Source organism: Serinus canaria, chromosome 14, assembly GCF_022539315.1.
Source record: "Serinus canaria isolate serCan28SL12 chromosome 14, serCan2020, whole genome shotgun sequence".
Taxonomy (NCBI): domain Eukaryota; kingdom Metazoa; phylum Chordata; class Aves; order Passeriformes; family Fringillidae; genus Serinus; species Serinus canaria.
This window is the reverse complement of record NC_066328.1, coordinates 13,532,222-13,554,735: the sequence shown is the minus strand read 5'-3', so window position 1 is coordinate 13,554,735 and position 22,514 is coordinate 13,532,222. Positions and strand designations below refer to the sequence as shown.

Genomic DNA, 22,514 nt, shown 5'->3' with positions numbered 1-22,514 from the left:
CTGTTATTAATATCCAATACCAAAGGAAAAAATACTGGCCAAGTTGCAACATTCAGAGTTACACCAGATAACCCTGAACTACAGCTGGACTGGGGAATTCAGCACACTGGGAGTTAATACTACAGGAGTATGAAATGAATCTCATGATATTTGGGGGTTTTCTTAAAGTTGTTTTTTTTCTCCAGGCATCATGTTGTTATGTGAGCATCTATTAAAGTATAAACTAAGACCCTTCAAGCACTGTGGAGAGAAATTTGAACATTTCTGCATTTAGCATTCAGTTTTTAAGCCAATCAGTTTCTGCAGACTGGATTGGCTTCTGAAGTTCTTAAAGTTGGCAACAAGATCTGAGGTAAAGTAACTCCATGGTTGCAATATAAACCCAAGACATTGAGTTTGGGGCTTGTGCTCCTCTTGACATTCAGTTTGGAGCAAGAAGGGATCTTTCAGATAACAAGAGGAAGGGAGCACAGAAATTGGAACAACAGAGAGAGAAGGAGAAAACCCAGACATAGCTCTTATTTTCTCCCATGTACATTTCTCATTCCTTAGATAAATTTTTGAGCAAACACGTGGTTTCATAATAAAAAGACATAAAAAAGAACCTATGCCATGACTTTAAACAAACAAACAAAAAAAAAGTCTACATTGCAGACTCCAGTAATTTGAAGTGTTGCTGTCTCTTCCTGGATTTTCTGTGTTCACTGATCACTCCAGATTAGTTCTCCAGGGACAGAAGATGGAATGTGCAGACTCACACAAATATACATTTGTGGATATATATTTAATGTGCCATTTAATCAGCACAGAGGCTTGCAGCCTGGCAGTTCCTTTGGGTGATTCTCTGACCTTCTCTACACAACTGTGTGGTCCAAGATGACCAGTGGAACAATCTTGTAGCTGTAATTCCCTGGAATACAAACTACAGCAGGCTGATGTCCATGGCAGGACAAAGTGGCTGCATCTCAGTCCACAAGGCACAAGTGTATCAATTGATAAGGACAACATAAAGACATTACTCTTCAAATCTGCATATTTAAAAGTAAGGAACTGGGGGAGCTTTCCTCTTCCATGGAATAATGAAGATCTGTTGTTGTTGCAGCTGATTCATTTGGTGCCCCAAACACAGATTGAAGGAGTTTCCAGAATAGGTGCAGATCTTGAATAAAAGGTTTTTAAACCTATTCCCATTTTGTCTTGCTTTGAAAACCAATGCTTTGTGCTAAAAGATTTTAAGGTGTATTTCCTTGTTCTAGGACTCACTATCCTCCTTTCCTCTGACTCCCTTCCCTCAAAGAGGGAAGAAGCAGGAAGCAGACTGGGATCTATAGTAGGAACCAAGTGAAGGCAGCTATCTTTTGAGCCAGCAGAAAAGCTCTCGTTAATACGATGTTAGCTGCTATTTTTAAAATTGGAAATGAGGTTAAGAATGGTTTGAAGTCATATCAGCCCTGACTAAGGCTGTCACATTGAAACAGGATGCCATGGATTCCAGAAGAGACATTACTAGACAGAAGTCATCTGTCTTCAATACAGACTTTCCCACTTTAAGAAAACACAACCCCCCAGAGGCCACTGGAAATGGAAGATGACAAGCTTTTAAAACTGATGCTTACAAACTACTCAGTTTAGAATAAATGATATTTCCTTTCCAAACAAGAAAACCAAAACCAAAACAAAAACCAAAAAAAAAAAAAAAAAAAAGAGAAAAGGTTTGTTTTAGAGGAATTCTATCAAGGAAAGAGCATATGAAATCAAGTCTGCTGCAATTATTCAATCACTGGAACATATCCAAACAAGAGGAAAACGATTTGCACGATAAAACTGGCATTCTTAACTGTGATTCATGTCTAAAATGGCAGGATAATCAGCAAAGGGACGCTTGTTAGTGAGGTGCGTCGCCAGCCCACGCCTCTTACCTGTCATTGTACACTGGTAGTGAGAAACCACTGTTGGGGTGAAGGCTAAAAAAGAAAAAATTAGGGAAAGCAAACTGAATAAAACAAATGTGTGTACATATATTTGTGTGTAAATATTTCTACATAGATACTGTGCGTGTACCCTGAAAGCACAGGTGTGTAAGTAAGCTGGCATGATCTATTTAAAAAAAAAGTTAAAAAAAATCACACACAAGGGTTGCATTTCATGTGAGGGGAACACATTTATTGCCTGTACCATGTAAATAAGCCTAAAGGAGCAGACTATTACATTCTCTACCTAATACAGATCGAACTTTTGATATTATGCAAGTTTTGCAGGATTAATGTTAGATAATTCTGTATTTTTTTTTTGCAATTAGAGATACAATATTTTTGCTACAATTAGGTGTGGTGCACTTGTTAAACCCACAGTCTGACTCCTGGAAACGAAGAACATCTCTCTCCCATGGCTGTACTACTCTCTCTAAAGAGCTCTTTCTTCCCCTTAGTGGTTTTTTGCCACTGAACAAATGGGAGGGACAGGTATGATTAAAAACAGAAACAAGAAATTCAGGCAGGAAAACCAAACCTTGTAATTTCCAAGCTTTTCGTTGTTCTTCTTTGGCAATTTGTTCCATGTCTTTGTCGTATATGTAATCTTGACACATAAAGCAGTATATACCCCCATACAAAAGGTCTATGGCTGCAAAACAGAAGGGAAGTTGGGGAGGAGGAAAAAAGATGTGAGTTCATAAACCAGAAGGCATTTTAAAGCAGGCTTCCAAGTCAGGCACTCCTTCTTCCAAGCAGTCCACAAAAGAAGAAAAATCTGTACCTTAGAATCTGGAAGGGAAAAAACAAAAAGAGAAAAACCCAGACATTTTTCCAGTTTCAGTGTGAGTTATTCAGCTGCTTCTGGCACAGCAAGAAAACTGTGCAGGACAACAAAGCATAAGCTGCCTTCAGGCTGTTTGTAACCCACAATTTACCTTTCAAACACCTGAGTTACCAAGAGGCATCAGGACAGTGACTGACTACAATGCACACAGAACCAGCCCTGTAAGAGTTGATATATGAGTTTGAACTGCCTTTTCCTAAGACTTCAGCCATTTCTCTCCAAGGCCATTAAAATAATTAGGAAGCACCTAGTTAAAATACAGATGAAGGCTCCAACAGAAGACAGCACAGCAAATTCAAAGCTATTTCTCCAGGGGAAAGGTTTTCCAGGGTAGTTTATGCCACAGGTTACTTCTGTCTCAATTTTTCATTTCACACACCCTTTCAGAATAAACAAATGAACACTGACCAATGTTAAAAATATTTTTCTTGCACAACCTTAAACAAAAGAAAGCCAAGAAACAAAATAAATACCTAACTGAGAAATGTCATTTTACTCCAACATATACCATGGAAAAAGTGCAAAGTAATCATAGTAAACTGCTGATTTTCAATACACAGATATGAAAAAAAGCCACGATCACAGTAAAGTTAAAAATCTGTGAGGACTAACAAATCTTACTAAAATACAATCTGCACCAGCCAACAGCTAAGAAATACATCACCCTTCTCCCTCAAATGTAGAGCTTTAATTTATTTTGTTTTTTAATTCCTTTTATTTCCAGATAATAGCATTATTAGAATAGCCTTACTGCAATGGAAACTTGTTTTAAACACAGGAAACCATTACCACATTAGGCAGCCTTCAAGAAACAGCATGGAATTACTCTGAAAGGCTCAATAAGCCAAACCACGTGCCATGCAGCAGGAATTCTGCCATGGATCTCAGCAGGCAAACACAGGTGAAGTCTCTGTGCTGCCCTGATAGTAGGGCAGAGCTTGTGGTGAGGTTTTTTGGTAAAAGTTCCTTTCTAACCCCATCTCCTCCATCCTTCACAGCCTCTACCCCCTCACAACTTGCTGTCCTTCTCCTTTAGTCTGTAACAAGCTGCTTTTTAGTCTCCTTCCTCTCTTTTAAAATCACCTTTTCAATGATTATGTCAACTGTTTGTTACTTCTCCTATTATTCAATAAACCAAATGACTTTAAAGAGTTTTCATCTTGCTGATGTGCTCCATTCTTCTGTTTTGCCTCTTTGGACCACTCAGTTGGTGGAAGAGGATAAGGACTGTTACCTCCTACAAAGGCACAAACTCAATTTTCATTACCTTGTGCAATGTTCCAACACCAGAATATTTCACCCTGATGCCCAGAGTACTGAATAAACCCCTTTAGCAGAATACTCCAAAAGGAGACAAGACTCTGAGCTGTGGTGGAAGATTAGTAATGAAACACTATGCAACTGCAGGGGTGGTATATCACAACTGACAGAATATTAGAGTTCGACAATATTTACTCCACTACTTATTGCATTACCACTTCTGCACAGTTTTCTACAAAAAAAAGCTGTAGAAAATCCAAAATATTGGTCTTAAAACACAAACCCAAACATTGTTCTCCACATACTTTTAAAACATCCCAGCAACAGGCCCCTAAATGACAGAACAGGGGTGGCAGAATATTGAATAAAAAGGACTCTGTGAGCACTAATAGTTACAATTTACCATCAGAAAATATAGGCATAGCTGTGCTCAGAGGACTCCTTACTTTTCTTTTCTTCCTGGATTTACATGCCTGAGCAATGAAATAGAAATGTCAAGATCTAAACCAACAAGAGAGCAGAAGGAATTCCTGGTATAAAGGACCAGAAAGTTTCACAGAAACACTGGTGGAGTTAAAGCTGTAATTGCCCAGCACCTGATTAAGGACTCTTGAGGAAATATCCTCTCTCCAACACACTTATGGGAACAATGCAGTTGTACATTTGCCAACACTTCCAATGTCTTTTTAATGACTGCAGGGGGTTTTGGACAAATTACCTCAAGCACCAGTGACAAGGCAGCCCCAAAGGCCTGGCCACAGCACAGAGGAGGGGCAGGAGATTCTCACGGAACCCAAACACGGCTGCTCAGGAAAAGAGTCCACTAGCAAAGTTTGGGAATTAACTGTTACAGGTTAATGTAATTTGAATTTTTTGCCTTGAAATACACTTAAACTTTCTTATGCTGGTTGTCTTGAGGTGAAGAAGAACAGAGGAACCACTGAAGGGACTGTTTTACTGGCAGAAACTCTACCCAAGCAAGCAATTCCTTTGCACTGACTGAAGTTCCACCACACCCAAAGGACAAAGTCCACACAAAACTTTCTCCCACAAAGGACTGGGGGGACTGAAACAAATTTCACCTCATTGCTAGGCTAAATCTTTTTTGTTTTAAACTAAAGCGCCATGAAGCTCTATCCCAAACTGAAACACCTGGCCAGAAAATTCCATAAAAAACACGACAGTAAAGCATGAGAATGCACACGTAGCAAACTTCAGCACTGGTATTTGCATTGATATTTTACATCACAAAACTAACAAAAAGGCCTCAAATTCATAAAACGTTTGGGAACTACCAACGTAGGAATAATGCCCAGATGTTTTGGATTAACCCACTGCCAAGCCTGCCAGGATGCCCCACATTCCTCACAATGAACATCTCTTTTAAGGAATTTCTGTGCAATGGCTTCTACTCCCAACTTCCAGGATCTGCTTTTCCTAAAACTACTCCAACCCTTCCCTCAGGAAGGTACAGTGGGATGACATCAGTGAACTTCAGTTTTAGCTTAATACACATGCAGAATTTATTACCCTTGGAAAATAAGATATACAGCAAGTAGAAATCTACCCCTTTTTTCACAAGGAAGAACCAAAAGCAATTTAAAAGAATCACAATGTCATTTTATTAAATTTGATCAATCTAGATTCCTGGTTTAAGAATTCAAAATACCTCCTTGGTGATCACAGGCAGAGCAATTTAAGAATGAAAAGACCTCTTGGAATGCAACATTTTTCTCTGCTTTTATACCTTCTGTCCTGACAACAAGCTTCCCTTCCTTTAAAGTCTGATCTCCTCGGACTTCTTCACATACAAAATTATAAGCAGCTGTGACCCAAGAGAAGAATGAAAATATATTTTATTTTTCATTTAAAAATAAAACTATCAGCCTGGAGAAACAAGGAGGCAGCAGAGAAGATCATGCAGGAATGACAACAACTTTATCTACTGGTGCAAGGAACACTAAGTTTTAAAAAACAACAGCTCTGAGGTGAAAGTTTAAATCTGACAGCAAAAAGCCTTCAAACTGCATCTGGGAGCCAAGTAAAGTGTTTTAGTTAAGCCCAAATGCTTTATTTTTCCAACTATATCCACTGATGGGAATACAAGAAAAGCAGGGAAGTGTGCCACATCCAGAGTGTTCATATCTCATCCAGGTAAAAAACCTTGGATGTTCAGCTTTTGAAAGATCCAGGTGAAAAGAACTGGCTTTGCTCAGCCGGGAATGGGATACTTTACCATAATATTTGATACCATTCATCACATAGGAGATATTTGTGAATCATGTTGTGGTGTCATCTCCCTTGGATCATTGGGTGCACTCAAGTAGAAAAAAAACCTCCAGCAGCAGCTCAGAATTCAGGTCAGTTTTTACCTGTACTGAAATTAATTCCATTGTGAATTTCTATGACTCATTCTTGGCATATTATCAACCTCAAATCAACACAGTCTGTGTTCTATGCAAGAAACCTGCATTTTCTTCAACTTCTGTAACAAAGGAGGCTAAATTTGCAATTCTTTCAGACCATTTTAAGCCAACATCCTAAGCTAATTCATGCTCCCTGATTTCTCACCTTGAGTGTTAATCATTAACCCCATTCCAGGTAATTGGCTCAGGTTCCCAAGAAGCGATTTGTTAAACTTCAGCCAGTTCTCCACTGGATCTTGTCTCTGATCTATCAGCACAAAGCAGGCATCTGATTGCCTTCCTCCTGATTTCCTGGCACCTGGAACCTGCACCACAGCTCAGAATTCCTGAGCTGGTAAGAAGGGAGGAAAAGAGGTGGAAAAGGGACTACTCCTGCTAAATTATGATCCAGCCATTGAGAACTGCAGATATTTACTGTCAGGGAAAAAAACCAAAAACAAATCCAAAACTTCCTTCTGTTGCCAAAATCTTTTAATCCACATTAAAAACGATAGTCATAGTCAAGCAATATCCTTCCCTCTCACATTCAGTATCTTCTCCTAATACTCAAAGTAGAACTATTCCATTAGTGCTGCTTTTTCTTCTTTTTTCAAACCAGGAGTCAACAGGTGAGAAGTGTTTTTGTGGCTCTGAAGTCTTCAAGGTGCCTACTGGCCCCATATGGATCTAGAATTTTAATGTTTAAACTCATTTTGCCTGCAATCCAAACATGGCACGCACCCAATATTATCCTGCAAACCACTTAACACCAGGAGCCAAATGGGCAGCCCCTGTGCTGTACACTCTGTGATGGTTTAGAATATCATCCTACAACTCCACATGAATCCAAGCCAGGAAAGATAAGATGAAGAAAAAATGTCCTGGTGTCCCTATGGAACCTAGATAGAAAATGTGCTTTTAACTGTTAATTTACAGGAACCACAGTGTGTCAAATCATTTTATGTTGTTGTTATGAGTGGAATATTAATTCCAGCTCCTTGACCCCAATCAGAAATACATGGATTGTAAGCCCTATAGCAGTGGGGTTTTCTGCAGCTACAAGAGTGTGTACATACAACAGAAAATATTCACTCAGAAAGAATACTAAAACTTCATTTGGTGTCTGCCTAGGAATTTTCAGTCCCCATCAGGAAACTGATAAATTAACCACTGCTGCAGTTTTGAGATGAACTTTATAGTACCAACCTCTCTTCCCTTTTAGAGCTACTGTTCACAGACATCTTCCTGCTTCTGCTACTCTGGGACTAAGTTACTGTGTACCTTCCTTCACTGAGCAGCTGTAGAAAAGATAAGGAAGAGACCATCAATTTTTACAAGGATAGAATCCACCAGCACATTCCCCAGGTGCTGAACCTGATTTGGAAGGATTATTTAGGAAGATGCCAGAGTATGTTGATGGCACACATTCATTTTGGATAATCAAAATAGCTCCAGAAGGATTTCAAGTTACTTAGCAAAAAGGCAATTGCACCAAGAGTGAAACTCCACCCACGAAAGAGGCAGACAAGCAACACCAAGCAGAAAAGAAGTTCTGCAGTCCCTGAATTTAACTCCCTAGTAGCAATATCAGCTCTGTGCTGAACGGCAGATTAAGAAGCACAAAATAGAAGTCATGGAAGAAGTCATGCTGTGCAAGTCATTAGCACAGCAAACTGTCTTAATCCAAAGGGCTGGCACCAGAAATGGACACATTAGAACTGGAAAAGTGAAGTATGATGATGATGATATTGAGAATCATACATAAGAAAAGGTAAAAATTGTTCAGGTTCCTACAGGTGGGGAAAAGGAAACATCTGACAGGATCAAAAACAGGAAAAATCCCAGAGAAGCTCAGTCAGGACTTTGCTCTCAGCATTTCACAACTCCTCACAAAAGACACACAGAGCCCAGTGGGAGTATCAGACTGTCCTGGAGGCTGACTGAGAGGAACTGAGCAATGCAGAGATGAAAAAAAGCAGCTGCTATAGCTGGATCTTACCTCACCTGCCCATCACCCACATCCACAACTCAAAGAATACATTAAATTAAGTCCACCATTATTAATATACATTGAACAGGGAGGCAGATTCAAGAGCACAGGAATCACTGTAAAGGCAGACTGTGAGTGCCAAATTCAGATGGCTCAGACAGGCAGAGATAGGAAGGGATGTATTTAAAACCACTCTGGAATATGATGCTGGAGCCTCCTGAAAGACAGCAGAGAGCTGCAAACACATCCCTGCCATGCTCCGACAGCTGTTACAGCTGAAATCCGTGGTATTTCTTACAACTGTGATTAAGTGTGCAGCTCCTGCCTGTCTCCATGGAGACTGATGTTGGCTCAGCAAAAAGTCACCAAGTGCTTTAAAATAATTCCTCTTCGTTTTGAAATTTCAAAGCACTTAACTTGTTTTTGCCTATCAGATGTTATTTTCCCAACTAAAACTGCAGCAGGAAAAGCAACCAAAAGCATTAGTAGAACTACAAAAATATTTTCAAAGCTCATTTCACATGCAGCTGGAAGTTAAACACCAAAATATACATTAAAAAAACAGAGAGAAAGGAATCTCCAAAACTAGAAATCAAGCAGTCACTTGCACAATCTTCACATTATGTGTATTTGTGCACCAAGTAATTTATACTTAGCTGCAGAAGAATCCTTTTTGGGATTATTCAGTAAAGTATTTTGTGCTTTGGCTTAATTAACTCTTGCCCTTTTTATCTAAAGACTATTCCTTTTGGGACATACCTTTTCTGACACAGCCTTAATTGTCTAATGCCAGGGCAATAACCACAACAGACCCCAAGCAAGAGCATTTTTAAGAATCTCCCTCCTCCACCATCCAGTTTTGGTTTTCCTTTAAGGAAACACAAGCTAATTCACTACACCAGAAAACAGCATATTCTGTCTTGCAGAAAAAATAACTTGAATTTAAGCTTCCCAAATACATAAACAGCAGCTGAGAATGTGTGCAATTAGAAAGATTTTTTTAAAGGTTCTCCATAAATATGGTGAGTTTAGTGGTAAAAATATTACAGTGTTTACAAAGTGTCCACAGATAAACAGGTAAATACTGCTGACAGTCTCAATTTAGCACAGTATTTTTTAAACCCTAAATGTGGCCATAAACTTTTATTAGCACAAAAGGTTGTTTTTTATATATATATATACACACCCACACACCCCTTTTACCAGAAATTCTTCAAGTTTACCTCAAATAATTTGCACTTCCATATTGGTAGAGATCCCAAAAAAATTCAGCTAATGAACTGACTTTAAAAGCTCTTTGAGGTAACACTGTGCAAAAAGCAATTAAAAGATGTCACACTGTCTTTTCAGTTTTCAAAGAATGGCTGAGGTTGGTAGGGACCTCTGAGGTCACCTTGTGCAGCCCCTGCTCCAGCAGGGCCATCCAGCACATCCAGGCTGCCCAGGCCCATGTCCAGAGAAATTCTGAATGTATATGGGGACAGACCCTCCACAACCTCTCAGGGCAGCTTCTTCCAGGCCTTGGTCACCCTCACAGCTTGTGACAATCAGACACAACTTCCTGTACTTCACTTTATCCTTCTTGCCTCCTGGACACCACTGGAAAGAGCCCAGGACATTTTTTAACCTCTCTTTCAGGTATTTGTACCCATTCATGAGGTTCCCCTGAGCCTCTCCTGTGAGCTGAGCAGTCCCAGAGCTCTCAGCCACACCATGATGAGATTTTCAGTACTATTTCCCAGTATTCTATTTTTCAAGACATTTACAAACTTAAAACTATACCACTACTGAGCCTCATCTCTTTCTTTCTTGACACATATGGAGGAAAAAACTATAACGATCTGCTGGTTCAAATAATCTTTTCCATAAATAGTAAACTTACACACCCATTTCTTAAGCACAGGAATACACAGCTCTGTTGGCCTTCTGGAGCTTCTCTGTCTTTATTTTCCATGAAGACAGTTTGTTCCATGAGCACTTTAGGATAAATTAAATTAGGAATGGTGGCCACGCTGGTCAAGAGAAAATTTATGCCATGAAATTTATGCCATGAAATAATGCCTTTTTTTTTCCTGTATCTTACATCACTCCAGCAAGAATGTATTTTAATTTGGAGAAAAATTATATTCATCCATTTTAAAACAGAATTTTAATATGGATCAGGATTTTGCATTATAACTCAATAATGTTCTGAACTATAAGCAATAGGTAATTTGAAATAAAACCAAAGGCTTTTGGTTTTGAACATGGAATAGCACCAATACTGACAGAACAGAAGAACTTGTTGGCCTTGAAACCAGCATTTTATGAGACTGTTGAGGGAAAGGTAATCCATATGAATTAAACTGTTTTGTTACTACTTAGGTTACTGACCCCAACAGAAACAAGAAGCCAACACAGAAAGATGAAGAAACTCCCCCCGCCTCCAAACTTCAACAGTTTAAATAATTCTGATTGCTACTTGATTAGCCTTCTTTGTGAAAGAAATGATGGCTGTTTTCCTCAGCAATAAAAGAAGTGAACATGACCTCCTGAAAAAAAAGTTTACTGAAATAAATGTTCTAGTTCCAGGCATCAAACCCACCATTTTTAACACTTAGGAAAAAACCCCCAAAACTCTGCCTCCTCACATTTTTATATATGACATTAATTCATAAATACCAAGATACTAAGGAAATTTTAAGCTGTGAAGATAAACTTAACAGTGATGCAATGGAAGTTTAAACACCAAGTTTAGAATGAAAGCACTAAACTAACCCAAACCCCCAATAAAATTCTCTCTCTGCCTAATGAGGTAATTACAAGAAAATATCACTTTACTGGCCTGGAATGGAGAGGGATAACAGAGAGGATGATGAGCAGCACTGGGATGAGAACTCACCTAAATTGTGTCGCTTTGTCTTCGCGTGCTCGTGAATATGTTTCTTTGTAAAACAGCCAAAGAAGACACAGTAGAGGCAAGAGTGGAGTCTGTTCAGGTGGGCACCACACATATGACAAATGCACGACTTTGCCTGAAACAGCAAAACAGACACAGATTGTGAGGGCCAGAAGCATCCCCCAGCCCAGGTAACCAGCTCTCGTGGTTGCCCCTCCCTTTCACTCTGGAAGGCTGCACAACAGCAGGGAAACTGTTCTGTCCTCATGTGCAAAAAAAACCAGCAGCTGGACATAACACAGAAAACTCCTCCATTTGTCCAAGAGATTTGCAAGTCCTATCAGGGAGCAGGTCTCATGATTCAGATGAACACCAGAACCCAGGGAAAGGAGCTGCCCAGCAGGGAGGTTAAGTGGTGAAGAGGGAGGAGTTGGAATGGTGGGACCACGGCAAGAACTCTGCTTTTTCACAGCACCAACCTCCTTGATGCTCTCAAAAGCTGCAATATAACTTAGACATTAAAATGTGTGTGGGTATATGATATTTCATTGTTCTGCTGGGAGATTCTGCCACATTCCCTTATTAGATTTTTCGACATTAGTCCAAAGAAGAGTGGCATAGCATCAAATCCATCCCAGCCAGAGATACAGAAGTTGCCTTTGCCATTCTGAGACTGGCTTTGGACCAGGAGCTGAAAGCAATGAAAGTTTTCCCAAAACTGCCCAGAATGGGCAGATCTGAGGAAAGTTGCCCTGATTCATTGGAAATAATAAGCACACACCCCTGATATGATAGTCTATGATAGCAACATATTTTAACAAGTGAGTCTTAAGGACTAAAAAAAGTCACTGGAAAATTAAATAGACTTTTTGACTCCTAATCATATTTGAAGCACTCTAAGCCAACAGCATCCAAACTCATCTCTTAGCATTAAACTAAAGTACTTCAATAATTTTTAATGACTCTGTTTAATAAGAGACTTAGGAGAGTTTTGAGAATAAGTCTTTCACTCAACCATGCCAAAAGTAATTTAAGTTCAATACCATCGGACTGGAAGTTACAGACAGGAGAAATTCCTTGCAGTAAATTTACTTTTCATCTCAGAACTGGATTCAGACCTCTGTCTGAGGGCAACTGAACTTCTGTAACAGCTTAGAGCTACAAAGAACACTTAGAGGTATGTCTGATTTTACAGTCTAATCTGAAAATACTATTTCTTTGCTTGTCAATACAGAAAGACCCTTTTCTCTTCATACCAAAAAAAAAAGAATTTGGATTACTAAAATCCTAAGATATCATCTAACCCAGGCAGTGCATTTCATCAAAAACAACCCACAAAATTCTTCAGTAATATTTGCCCAGTCTGCCACGACTTAAAATTACTGCTGAATAAATGATGCACAATCTTGTTCTCTAGTCTGGCATTTTTCTCTCAGAATACTTTTGGCTTTTTAAAAAAATCATCAAAGCAGCTTGCAATATGTTGCACTATGTAATTTATTTTCAAGCTCCTACAAATTAAGACTTAAATTCTGAATCTCACATGTTGTGTATTCAAAGTTATCATAAGTTGTTAGGGGAAAATGTTGAATCGAACTCCACACACCTACAGAAAGAAATATTTTAAAGTTGGGCCAAAAAAAATTCACCACCACCAGCACAATTTCCATCTTTAGAAAAATGCTGCAGAACTGTCAAACTGTTGCCTAACGGCCGCTCGTTGGCTGCAAAAGCTAAATAGGATCAGCCTATCTGTTAAGATTGCTGCTATGACAACAACTCCAGCAACCAGGCTATTTTACTGAGCCAGCTAAAAATAAATCTTTTAGCATTAAATGTATTGTAAACACATGACATAACAAGCATGTAAAAGCTGGTCATTTTAGGCTAAAAGGCAGAAAATTCACACCCTAAAGTGTTTTTATTGCAATGGAAATTAGGAGAAATTGAAGAATGTATGAGGAATTTAGTGATGAGTTGAAAGAGCAGTTCAATGACCTCTTGAAAGGAAGCTATTTTATCCATATCCTCAGTTTGTTCAGTATAGCTCAAGGTGGCTTTTCAAAAGTTGTAAGAAAACAAGGTTAAAAGAGAGAGTGTGGAATGAAATCAATATCAAAAACCATAGTGGCTATTCTTAACCAGATTAGCTGTCTCCTTGTCATCTGTCTGCGCTTTTAAACAATTTGCTAAGTTAAAACAAAGCTGCCACTCTCCTACCCCACCCCAAATAATCAAATTACTTTGTTTCATAATACTCCCACCCTGCTCACATCTCTTGAGGCTACAGTCTTAAGATGAAACAGAATACTGCAAATGAGTAATGAGCAGCAGTCGGATCCATACAGTCACCAGCTTGTTTTAAAACAGCATTCAACTTTTTAAAAAGGCAAGTTAGGTCTTGCTTATGGTCTCGATACTTTAGGGAACTCAACCAGGATTTCAGCTACAGAGTCAACCTGTCACTTCTCCTCCCCCAAGATACAGGAACATCCCTTCCTTATCCAAGAGTTTTCCCCTTCCTTTGCACTCTCTCCCACTATTATTCTGCTCCCTTCCTGCTTTCCTCCTGTATTATCCTCATCTTTAACCCCATCATACACAATCCCTCATCTTCATGTCCCCAGCCAGTCTTCCTTCATTCCACACTAAACCTCTGTCTGTTCCCTTTATTTTTGCTCTGATACTCCAACAAACCACACACAGAAACCAGAGGAGGCCATGAATGTTTTCCTTCTGGAAGAATACAATCACATTTTTAAATGATAGGAAAGAATGGTCCTGCACAATATAAATGGTGTGTGCACATACAGAGAGCTACAGATAGTTCTGACAGCATCTCAATTCCTCTGCAACTGAGGAATTCCCTCAATTCCTGTATTGCTGCCACAGCTGGGGAAACCCACAGGCCCAGCCCCAGCAATGGTTTTGTACCTCTACAGAGGAGGTTCAGCCCAGCAAAGAGGGTGCAAACATTAGTGCATGACACACCCAGGGAACTGGCTGGCATCACCTCTAAGGCAAGGCAAGAGTTCAAAAACTGCTCTCAATGCTGTGAACAGTCATGATACAAAATGAGTTAAAAAATAAAGCAGCAGGCATCACTAGGTCAAAACCTAGAGTTGCTGACACTCCAAATCTTCCCAAATTGTCAGAACAGCTTATTACGAGTTTACCATCAACCCATCAGAATAGCAGTGGAGAAAATGAACACATCCACTGATGTTCTGCTCTTGCACTTCTCAGTCCAGCAGCTCCTGCTCTGCTGTCCTGGGCCAGCTCAGGCTCCACCTAAAGCAGGCAGGTCACACAGGGCAGGAGCATCACTTGTTCTAAAACCCACAAAGCTGTTTCAACCTCATGTAATACTGGGTCCTCAAACCAACCAATGGCAATGGAAATGAGCTATCCCTACAAAGCCAATAGTGCAGGGAAAGCAAGAGGCATTCAGTGACCTGAGCTAATACAAATTCTCCTTCTGTATTTGCAGCTATTTCAGAAATAGCTTTGGAAGTACAATTTTTATTTAACTGTATATGAAAAGAGGAAAACATCTTTTTAGAAGTTTTCCACTGTGGTACTTAGGAGTCTTGCCTCTTATGCTCACACTAAATATATCAAAGCACTTGGAGAACAGAGAGGTTTTTAGCTACAAGCTTGTAAGCCAGAGACCTCCTACCTTTCACAGTCTGCAAAACATCTCCACCACAAAGGTACAGGGGAAAAGATGGTCGAGGTAACACTAACAAGACAGTGGGAGGCTTGGGAGGTTAAAAGATCATAACGAAGGTGTTGCCACCCTGTAGGTGTTCACAAGTAACTCAAAGAAGCAGATTCTTAAGGCAGTCTTAAAGCAAACATGAGTTATGAATTCCTGCAATGTTTGATCAGGTACAAATTTGTAGCATTTGGAAAGTAAAAGCTTCCCAAACCAAACCTACTTTATTCCCCCATTTTTTAAAGTAAGTCTTTTGTGTAAAACAGATATAAAAAAAAGAGAAAATATTTAATTTTCTAACATGTTATAATCGTTACTGGAAGATTTTGGTGGATATGCTTCATTTTACAGCCCAAACCTTCTTCAGAGACAACTTTATTCTCAGTCTGCACAGATTAAGGTGTTTGTTGGGCAGGTCTACATATGCCTACCTAGAGAACACAGATGTATGTGGGAAATTCTGCCTCCATGCCCAAGTTTGCCACCAAAACCTGCTTTGTTCCCCAGGAGCAGTGTTTGGGCTCCAGAAGTGTTACCTCAGCTCTGCCAAACTATTCCTTACAAGGCTGTGCTTCAGAGGACTTGAGAGAAGGTGAAAGCAACACTTGTGTAGAGCCTTAGGAATCTGTGACAGTTCCTGCAATTAAACTCTGCTTTCTTCAATCCTTAATCCCTTACAGACACACGAACAAAAGTGAAGAGACTGAGTTAAGGTTTGCAGTGTTCATTACCTTAATAGCACACCAGGGGAGAGAAGAAAAAACAAACCCAAACCAGGAAAGTTAGAGACCTTAGACTGAAAATTTTTTAATATGAAGTGCAAATGCCTTCACTGGGCCACAGATCAAGACACTGAAGCAAAATTTAAACATTCTCATATATTCAGTGTTCCAGACCTTAATATTCACATTTTAGGAACATTCAATCCTCTCTGGAATTTTTGCCTATTCTATTCCCCCTGCTATGTTTAGATCACAGCCTGGACACAGAGGTTTATTTTTATTCTTATTCATTCATCTTGCAACCAATTCTCTCCCAGATCTAAAGCAGCCACAGCAGCTCACATTGAGTGATGAACAGTGTGCTTCCCTTGGCCTATTTTTTGAAAGGAAAAAAGGACAGATAATCACAAAAGGCCATGAAACCAAGCACTGCTGAAGATGGAGACCCTATGGCTATTCCAACAGTGGAGATTCTTCTGCCCTGTGGGGGACAGAGCCAGTGTTAAAGCACAGCCAGGAGCATTTATTACTCCTGAGTACTCTGCACCTCAAGAGTAACAAAAATGGGTCAAATCTGCCTTACAACAATTCTGTCACTCCTTAGTCTGTATTTACTCCCAGACTCCCTGTACTGTGCTCCTGACACCAGTCTGTCACAAATCCATCAAACACCAGTGCAGGGGCTGGGACATTTCAGATATTTAAATAATTAAAACTTCAAAGCCATGTTCTTAGAGTTGAGGAGACAAAACGAAGGAATTGATTCTGCAGTTCTCCATGATATGGCATATAAATCACTCCTCCACATGCTGATAGGATGATTCAGTTACTCTGAGTCAGTGCACTGCTCTGACACATCAGCTTTAAATAATTTAAAAATCAACTTAAGTATTGTTCACTCACTTCCTGCAACCAAGTCCTAATTAGAAAGACTGGAAATGTCAATTTTGTCTTTAAAAGAACATGCCCTCAATATTGTAAATTTTATTTTCAGACCCACTGAGGTCAGGGGTACCCATAAAGGTTTTATTTGTACAAGCAAAACTGTGCACTAGTTACAGAATCTTTGAGTTTGGTAAGTGCTCAGAATATCATAGGTAACTTCATAAACTGGGTTATTTTAAATGTTTGTTTAGACAGCAGCAGAATCAAAAAAAAAAAAAAAGGCAGAGAGGAGATGTCTACACAGCTCTCCCAGACTGAACAGGACACTTGGCTCTGACCATCTGCTTGAAGTTTGAAGACAACACTATCACAATTTATAATTAAAGATGAAATGGCCTAAGCTGTTAAATAACATCACAGTTCTCAGATGGAGTGTAAATAAAAATATACCATTATGACCATGTGAGCAGCTTGCTGCTGGTTCCAGTGAGTCCTACTTCTGTCTGCAACTGAAAAAACTGTGGAAGAGAAAAAGGAAACTGAACATGCTAGAAAGCGACTCGAGGAAACTTTTTCTCCTTTCATCTGATAGGAATTACATGCATGGACAATAGTCAAAAGAAATACAACACTGAATTCACTCTGAAATGAAGACATGTTGTTAAATGAGAACCATGCTGTGGCCAAGGTCTAGCCAAGATACAAAACCACGACTTTGGTTCAAGGGCTCTCATCAAGAGAGAAGAGAACCCGGCAAGTCAATCTACAACTACATAACCCAGATGAAATTAATAATTATGTCTGGGGTCGAAACACAGAACTGAGAAGGTATTATTAATTCTACATACAGATTTTCCTCCAGCTCTCCTTATTCTGGATGATGTGTGTCATTTCAAGAGATGGATATTGAATCTCTGCGATTTTTTACACTTTTCCCATTTTTCGTTTTACACAAAATTCCGCAACAGGTACAAGGTTGAAATAAAACTTGGGAGGAAAAGAAGAACTGTGCAATTTAAAAGACAGCATGAGCTAGAGGAAAAAATAGGAGGATACTCTAAAAATGTAATTCTGCTTTTCCTGTACATAGTCACAGTAGTAAAAAGTTGTGTTTCAACAAGAACAAAGCAATTCTCTGGAATTCAAATGACTATGCTGAAATTGCTTCTTTGCTTCTCCTTTGGTAGGTGCTCATCCCCTCCACCAGCGTTTACAAACCTAAATGATTTCTCAAGTACTTTATAAAAGATGCAGTTAAGAGCCTATTGTGTTTTTAAACCATTTAAATAATGGACCTTATTCAAATTAAAACACGTGTCCTTCTAGAGTAGGATTCTTTTAACAGTGGGAAGTCTATTTGCCTTGTGAAAACACATAAGCTTCTTAAGGTTCAAATGCACTGCTCTCTCCCTGGGTATATGAGGAGCATGGATACATTCTGTGTGTTGATTTTTATCTATTTCCTGCAATGCACCACTGCAGCAGCAAATTCCACATGAGAACAAGGGGCCTGCCAAGACCGCAGCAGTGTGTGCTCAGATCAGTGCAAAATCTATTCCTTTCCCTCACCATTCCCCCACGTCAGCAAATCCCGGAAATGTTTTTAAATGTCCTATTAGGTAACATATTGATCTCTTCTGTGGCCACGTGACTGGGGAAGCAATTCAAGGAATAAGCTAAACAGCCAAACCTGCCTGATGCTATGCAGAGTCTTATTAAACCCTGCCCAGTCTGCAGAGATTACTTTTTGCCCTGTGTAAAACTAAGAAATGGGATTCTTCCTATGAAAACAGGAATGCTCTTGGGAAGTTTGCCACAGTACTTGGATAGAAATATCCTAGACTGCATTCTTTCAGAAAGGAAAGAAGAAAGGAACTTCAGAATCAAAGCTCTAACAACTCCTACAGGCTCATTTGGAAAAGCACACATATTCCAGCTATCTTTTCTTTAACTACTCTATGACAGCCATAAAAATACAGACACTTAATTAGCTCAGATCAAAGTCAGAGCAATTCTGCTGGTAGGAAAGATGGATAGAGGATGCTACAACACAGATTCTCCATGGGGTGACTTACCAGTGGGACAAATATGGCAAAAAAAGACAAACAGTAGAAAATGAGCAGCAGTAGAAAGACAGAGGGCACCTGTTAGTGACTGGTTGATCCTTAAGGTCCTTTCCAACCCAAGTCATTCTATGATTTTAAAAACCCAAGGCCACACTGAATAGGGCACATCTATTGCTGATTTGTCAAAACTTCTTTGAGTTCTTAGATATGACACATATATGAAATTAGAAATTCTGCTTGTCTAGTTCCACTTATTATTTTAAGACGTCAGCACCTGAGTATTTATGTTCAGGAAGACTCCAAGCCAACCTGCACATTACTGCTGAGGAACAGCCAGAGAATGAAAGCAAATTCTCAACGTGCTTGCACAGAACGTGTTTGATATCCAGTAAGCTGAGGTTTACTGTTTCCTCATGCCTCAATACCAAACAAATTAATAATTCATGTCACTAGAGCTAAATAAGAGGTCTTTCATTCACTACAAAACTTTTATGCAAATTTGTAAGCCTAAAGTTATGGAGATAAGACAGAGGTAGTCAGAATTGCTTTTCACCCTTTAGAGGATGAGATTTAGACAGATGGATATTTTGAACTCTACAGACAGGCAGGTCAGCATAGAAAAAACATTATTAAAGCAATATGAGCAGAAAATATGTTCTGGAAGAGAAAAGGAGCTTAGATTTCTCACATTAAAACTGGTAAGATGAATGAAAGCATCATCAGAAAAACAGCTGGGAAAGAAGCATTCTCATGGCAGGGATTTACTCCTTTATCCATTTAAAGAGTTTGCAAATTGCTGCAGTCCCACAATAATATAATAAACATTAATCACAAAGTATTTAGGAAGGTGGGCGATAGATTCTCAGCAAAGAGCTTCTGTCTTTTTCCACAGAGTGCACAGCCAACTATGTTCTAACACTTGCTGATGTATTTAGAACATGAACTTGTTTTGCAAAATATGTGCATTTTACCCTCCTCCCAAAGGAATGAATTGGGAGGAAGGTGCTGATAAACTGTGACTGCCTCTCAGGATCAGGGCACAGGGAATTCTACCTCCTGTTGGTTAAGGAGGGCTCAGGGAAGGGGTGCTTCCCACACAGAGAAGTTTGGAACCACATACATGGAACTGAGAAGCAACACCAATGTGCCCCACTGGTATCAGGATTATTAAAGACACCACTTGTTTATTATGTATTTTAACAAGGTTTCAGCTATAGGAAGAGCTGTAGGACGTAGGGTGACATCACAGAAGCAAGTTCTGCATTCTTTCCTCACTGCAGTTTGTTGACTACATCTAAAGAGGTCTCTGATTTTTTTCCCAGCAATATCCAAACACTAAACAACACTTTGTTTGTTTGTTTTCTTAATGTACCAATCACAAGTATTAAGTAAAAATCCATATATTTCCTTTTCACAGCTGCCTGGAGGCTATTAATAGACTAGTTATATATTAGGGTCATTACTTAGTTCAGGCAACCTAAACTGACAAATTTCTGAATTGAGATTTTTTTAAATGGAGCACACAGAAATTCATCCTGATATTTTGCATAGTCTCTTCTGTAAATTACTACAAGGAGTGCTACTAAGTAAAAAAAAGTGTTTTTTTTTTTTTTTAAGTCACATGAAAAAGTCTACCTTTTTTAATAGTGCAAATGCAATTATCTGTGTCTTTCTGAGGTGTCATCCTCAGTAATTTTGACTCCAAAAAAAACTTACCATGATTCTGATCAGTCACAGTTTAATAAACATGAGGCAAACCTGTAAGTGAATGGAGTTGACATCCAGGCCCTAAATCTGCCCACTGACATTTGTGTAAAGGAGAAAAAAAAAAAAGGTCTAGAGCTTCATTGCAATGCAATTCTTCAAAAAGCAGCAAAAAGAACCAGCAAAGAGATTCAAACCTTAACCCTGGCCCAGCTCACACAGCTGCCTACAAGGACCAGAAGAACATTTGTGTGCAGGTCAGATGACACTCACCCTCACAGCAATGGGAGAAGTTCCTGCTCATAGCAGCTTTGAGCTATGTGAATTCACTAGAAGAAAAAAATCTGCCCTTATATCTGTGAGAATAAATATACAAACAAGGTTACAGAGATATTTTGTTGGTAGTGGTTTTATTATTGTTGTTATGGGTTTGTTTTTTGTTTTTAATTTAATTTCCAAGCAGCTGCTCCATCATATTAAAAAAAGCTCCACTGAAACTAACAGCCAAGCAGGAATTGGCCAGAGCTTTGTATATTTGACGAGTACTATATGAAAAATGTTCATATTCAGCACAAAGTCAGAACAAAAACATTATTTTCCACAAATTCATGGAGAACAAACTTGCACAACAATTCCAGTGTCACTTTTGTAGACTTGTAAACAATGATTCATGAGTATTTTGAAACAGATTTTCTATTTCATATTTTACCTTCTAACATTTCTTCTGTTCATTCATAATTTGGATCAAATTGGAAAGATTTGGCTGAATTTCAGAGTGTTTGAACACTTTTTATCAACTCAAGGTAGCTGCAAGACTGCAGCAACCCTGAAAGTTAACCTATCAGGAGACTCCAGCAAAGTGCTACATGTTGATGACATTCATCATCACCTACAGCAAAAGATACCAAGATTTGACAAGAATATTTTGTGCTGACCAGCCAGGCCCCACTCTCTTCACTCATCTTCTGTATTTATGAGAGGAAGTGCTAAACCCTTAACTCTACATAGACATTCCCTCCAACAAAGGCTGATCCCTTCAGCTTAGCCCCATTCACATCCCACCAGTATTATTTCCACATCTTCCTTTTTAGTAGGCTGCTTGGTTATATAATACTCCCCATTGAAAGCAAAAATTAGCAGATTATAGTGTTGGTTTTCATTTATGGACATTGTGCTTGGTTTGTCATTTAATGTAAAAAGTGTTAGTTTCATTTAAAGCATGGCTATAAAAATTAGTTAAGACAAAACAAATGCAGACTGCAGCAGCCAGCTGGGCTCAGTGGCTAGGAAAGCTTATTAGGCAAAGCACATGCTTTTAGCTAGAGCACACCTCTGCATTCCAAAGAGAAATCCCAGCAGGACAGCAAGCTTTTGCAACACCAGGATAAGAAAAGCAAGCAGAAAAACTCCCAGGCTCTTAATTACAGTCAAAGTCTATTTCATAATATCAACAACAGATCTTTCTCCCTATTTTCCTGTCTCTTTAAAGCATGGAATAAAGCAAAACCAAGGCACCTCCACTCTTTACCATTTGACTTGCCATGTTTTAGAGAGAAGTCTCACCTACCCTCTGCTTCCCAAAGGAAGGGGCTGGAAGGACTGCAGAAGAAAGGGTCAAAATACGATTAAAAAAGTGCAGGAACTAAACCAAGCCTTTCTTCCTTGATGTAAAGCATGAAAACATAATGTGGGCATTATATAACTTGTCTGTGTAAACACAAGTTTCTTTCTGAATTGATTAGTTTACATGAAATTCTAAAGCTTCTATTAAAAGATGAAAGATGAAAAAGGAAGATGATATTTCAGTTGAAGTGCTATTCAGTGCTGGTGAGATAAAAATCCATCTGCCTTTATACTACCAAATACATCAAATCCTGTGTCTTAAAGAGTGTGTGAAAAGTACAAAAAAAACAAAAACAAAAAATCCAAAACCAAACCAAACAAGTAACCAAACAAATAAACCCCACCCAAACAAAGCAGAAAGCAGAACAACTCCTTTGTGCTGTACCCCATAAAAGACTCATCTTACAGAGCAACTGGGGAGTTCCAAGAACCATGTCTGGTAGCCA

The 22,514-nt window shown here is 39.1% G+C and overlaps 1 protein-coding gene across 2 annotated transcripts in view; it reads right to left on the bottom strand.

Annotated features, from left to right (window-relative positions):
• Positions 1 to 22,514, bottom strand: part of USP22 (ubiquitin specific peptidase 22) — an 89,251-nt gene that overhangs the window by 45,602 nt on the left and 21,135 nt on the right. Inside the window, exons 2-4 of one of the 2 annotated variants that reach the window (XM_009091786.4) lie at positions 11,354 to 11,486; positions 2,509 to 2,622; positions 1,920 to 1,964 (exon numbers count right to left, since the gene is read on the bottom strand). In XM_009091786.4, the coding sequence (XP_009090034.1) occupies positions 1,920 to 1,964; positions 2,509 to 2,622; positions 11,354 to 11,486 (292 nt within the window). The remainder of the gene's footprint in view (positions 1 to 1,919; positions 1,965 to 2,508; positions 2,623 to 11,353; positions 11,487 to 22,514) is intronic. The other variant, XM_009091787.4, reaches the window with a different exon arrangement.